General features: G+C 29.1%; 1 protein-coding gene across 1 annotated transcript; it reads left to right on the top strand.

The window, feature by feature from the left end:
• Positions 1–3,244: 3,244 nt before the first annotated feature.
• LOC107031663 (aquaporin PIP2-1-like) lies at positions 3,245–4,598 on the top strand. The gene is made up of 3 exons (XM_015233104.1): positions 3,245–3,960; positions 4,045–4,185; positions 4,274–4,598. Exons 1-3 carry the CDS (start codon positions 3,376–3,378, stop codon positions 4,385–4,387), a joined length of 840 nt encoding a protein of 279 aa, XP_015088590.1. The 5' UTR covers positions 3,245–3,375; the 3' UTR covers positions 4,388–4,598.

The following is a 4,598-nucleotide window of genomic DNA, read 5'->3' as shown; positions in this document are numbered from 1 at the left end:
ACTCAGCCCACCTTGTTGATTCCTTCAACCACTCATATCTCACCATCTCAGCAAAGGCCCCATCTTCAACCCTTAATATTGAGAAAAAATGCTTTTTCTATTTCGATTCATCAATATTTTTTTAATTTTATATAAGGAAAAGGTAATATTATTTTTTAGATAGTACAAAACAAAAAATTCAATTGTTGATTAGGTAACTATAGACCTCATCCACCTTAATCAATCATTCTCCCTTTTTTTTTTAATATATAAAATCTTATATCATAATGTGCTATACATTATTTTGAAAATGTTAAGATATATTTTTTTTCCAAAAAATCTTAGAGTAACATCTAATATGATTAGAGCTGTCAATATGGGTCAGCCTACTCCATCCGGGCTAACTCATACAGACTTTGACATTTACGAGTCAGGTCGGGCTAGTCAATTTTTTGTGTGGGCTAGAAAATGATCGGCCCAACCCACAAGTACGTGGGCTACAGGCTTGCCAGACCAGCCCACTTTTTAAAAGAATTATAATTCTTAAATTAAATTATAAATTATAATTTAAAATATATCATAAATATCAATAAAACAATATTACATAATGTTAATGTTACTACTTGTTAAACATATCCACAAATAAAATTATCTTTATAATATTTCTTAAAAAAAATTCAAGTAATAGTAAAAGTTTTTTTTTTATAAAATCTTATATCATAATGTGCTATACATTATTTTGAAAATGTTAAATATATATTTTTCCAAAAAATCCTAGAGTAACATCTAATATGATTAATTCTTAGGGGTGGTGTACAATCACTTGTATATTTCACTCATATTAATTCTCAATAGTAACAAAACATACTACTTTCAAATATTTATCCAAGATTTATTGATAAAGAGTATTACATTCTTAAAAAGAAAATAGACATGACATGTTGATTCTTTGAGATATAATTAAGAGGTTTATGGTTCGAGTTTACCTAATTTTATTTTTTATAATAGTAACATATATTGGTATCATTTCATATATTTATTTATTTATTTATTTTTACACAATATTAATATAAAAATTGTATATTTAGTAGTGGATTTTTTTGACGAAATAATATGACGCGATTTATTTTTTGAATTGATTGTCATATATTTTCTATAATAACATTTTCGCCATAACCCCCCACCCACCCGACCCTTTCTTCTTTATCTTGATAAGTTCTTCTGAAATAACTCCGATAAAAAAATATTAAAAAAACTCTCTAATTAATCCTTAGTCTATAAATTAAACAAATTAAACAATATTATTATAAAAATACCATTTAATCATGCGATATAATGCTCTAATTCCAACAAATAGGTTATCATATTATGTTGTTTCTCACAACTCACAAAATTATTCATCCAGAAGGTTCATTAATAGAAGTGTGTGACACATTATTATATATATATGTACACATTATTATTAATAATAATGATATAGTAAGAAGTGAGACTAACTTTTTTTTTTCAATAATCAAACGTACACAAAACTAGTGGAGGTGCATTGAATGAAGACAATATGCACACCGACCATTCAATATCATCCACAACCTAAATTTCTATTTGCTATAATATATAATATATATACCATATTATTGTTGTAAAGTTTTATTTCTTTCTATTTGATCTCTACACGTGGCAATCTTTTTCACCACATGCTCTATTTTTCTACTATAATATACTTCTTTTCTAAATTGGACATCATGGACCTTTCTCTAATTTGCACATATTTTTCTTATCAACCACACTCAAAAGATCTATTTTTTTAATTATTTGTTATTCGAAGTTTATATTAGAACTTCGACTAAATATGAATCACGCTTTATAAAATTATTTAAAAAATATTTATAATATAAATTTTTATATATTTAAAGCTCGAACTCGAGATATCTAATTAAGGGTGGAGCACTGCTACTAGCGCATCGCTAACTCATGGTGATCACTCAAGGTCTATTGCTACTCAATTAGTGAGAGTTATCTTAGAATGAGTGAAGGACAACTAAAGGATGTTTTATTAATGAGATTATTTTCTTCTTAATTATATATTTTAAGTTTAGTACAAAAATTGGTTTGATAAGAAGCGTTGTTTCTTGAATAGAGTATTAAGCGATGTGAATATTAATTGAATTTTAATATGAACATCAGATAATTACGGTTGACGTGCTGACATATTAGTGGTTAGAGGAATAAAGTTGGAGTGGGCGGTCTAAAAGGACCTACAATAGAGAAAAAATAAAGTAATGGTTCATCATTCATGATGATGATGGTCGGTTTTGTGTGATTGAAATTATTTAGCCGTTTGATTTTGATATATTATCAAAGGTCATTTTCGTCCATGCTGAATCCAAAACCTAAATAACAAAAAAAAAAAAGACTTAGAAATAATTAAATATAATTTCAGTCTATTTATAGTTGATTGTGTTTTTTTGGCAAAAGAATTCTATTGATATAAGATTATTCTTTTTGGTAATTGCTATTATTGGTTCACTCGAAAATTTCGATAACATAAATGAAGAACATTCTATTCCTCATGAAAAGAATTGAGTTCGAATATTAAAAACGAAAATTTTATTCATATTAAAAAAATTTAAAAATATTTTTCTACTTATCGAACCGTTCCAAATCGAAAATTCGGTGCCCAAACGTACCCCACAAATTTGCCGACCCACGAGTTCGAGGTAGGGGTCACTCTAACCACTAAAAAGGACAAAGAAAAATATGGAAACACTACATACATCCACCTCCTCAATATCACTTCAATTATTGAATTTTTGTTTTTCAATTTTGTCGTCTCATATTCGATATTCGTATTAAATATTTTAATTTAAATTTATATATTATAGAATATATTTCCAAACTGTATACTATAAAAACATTTTGGATAAGATATTGTACCTCTAAATCATGATCAAAATTTAGAGACACATTAATTAAACTATGATTCTATTATTCCTTATGCTTTTTCTTTTTGTAATTTTGTATGCATTTTTCACTTATGTGGTCTTCAAACATCTTTCACGCGTCTCATTTAAATAAAGTAATGAAGCGTGCAAGGTCAAAAGGTGTATAAATTTACACAAAAAATAAGTTTTTGTAATAATAGAACTTAGATTAATTAAGATATGTCTCTAAGATTTCGATTATAATTTACGGCAATACTTATGTCTTATTCTTTTTTTTTTGAGGACCTCTAATTAAAGATACGGAATCGAGACTTCAATTATTATTCTTCATACACTAGAAGGCCAATTTTTCTCCATAAATACCCCTTTCACTCCTCACTCCTCATCAATTCCACTACACTCTGTTTCTCTCAAATCACAAAATTAACATATTCTTTTTCTTTTTGGTGTACAAATGGCAAAAGATATGGAGGTTGGTACTGAATATGCACCAAAAGACTACCAAGACCCACCTCCAGCACCCTTAATTGACCCTGAAGAGTTAGGAAAATGGTCATTTTACAGAGCTATAATTGCTGAATTCATAGCTACTCTGTTATTTCTCTACATAACTGTCCTTACTGTTATTGGCTACAAAAGCCAAAGTTCCACTGACCAATGTGGTGGAGTTGGTATTCTTGGAATTGCTTGGGCATTTGGGGGTATGATTTTTGTACTTGTTTACTGTACTGCTGGTATTTCTGGTGGACACATTAACCCTGCTGTTACATTTGGTCTTTTCTTAGCTCGAAAAGTATCGTTGGTTCGAGCTATCATGTACATTGTAGCTCAATGTTTGGGCGCCATTTGTGGTTGTGGATTAGTAAAAGCTTTTCAAAAAGCTTATTATGTTAAATATGGTGGTGGTGCTAATACGTTGAACGATGGATATAGTACTGGTACTGGTTTGGGTGCGGAGATTATTGGAACATTCGTTCTTGTTTACACTGTTTTTGCTGCTACCGATCCTAAGAGGAACGCCAGAGACTCACACGTTCCTGTAAGTTTAATTTTCATATACATAAATATAAAAATTTAATGATTGTTTCGTTAAATTAAACTTCAATTCCGATCCTTTTTTAAGGTACTTGCGCCTCTACCCATTGGATTTGCGGTGTTTATGGTTCACTTGGCTACAATTCCTGTAACTGGAACTGGAATTAATCCTGCTAGGAGTTTTGGTGCTGCTGTTATTTATGGAGATAACAAAGCTTGGGATGATCAAGTAAGTAAATTTATGAGTTTTGGTTAATATTTGAAATGGTATAATTTGGTTTTTTTAATTGAACTTTTGGTTATTAAAATTGTAACAGTGGATATTTTGGGTTGGACCATTTATTGGTGCTGCAATTGCTGCATTTTATCATCAGTTTATTTTGAGAGCTGGAGCTGTTAAAGCACTTGGTTCATTCAGGAGCAATGCTTAATTATAATTATGAGAATTGAAAATTGTACATTATGTTTTTTTTTTTAATGTTATTAGAGCTGTTTAGCATTTGTTTTAGATTTGCTAAACAACGTCATTACTACTTTTTTTTTTATTTGTTTCCTTTTTTTTGGTGTGTGTTTCTGTAATTTTCACTATGCTTGTTTTTGAGTATCTAAATAATGGAATTATGAACAAGGCTATTATCCTTA

The sequence above is a fragment of the Solanum pennellii genome, chromosome 9 (assembly GCF_001406875.1).
Source record: "Solanum pennellii chromosome 9, SPENNV200".
In the NCBI taxonomy this organism is placed as follows: Eukaryota; Viridiplantae; Streptophyta; class Magnoliopsida; order Solanales; family Solanaceae; genus Solanum; species Solanum pennellii.
This window is presented reverse-complemented; position numbering and strand designations above follow the sequence as displayed.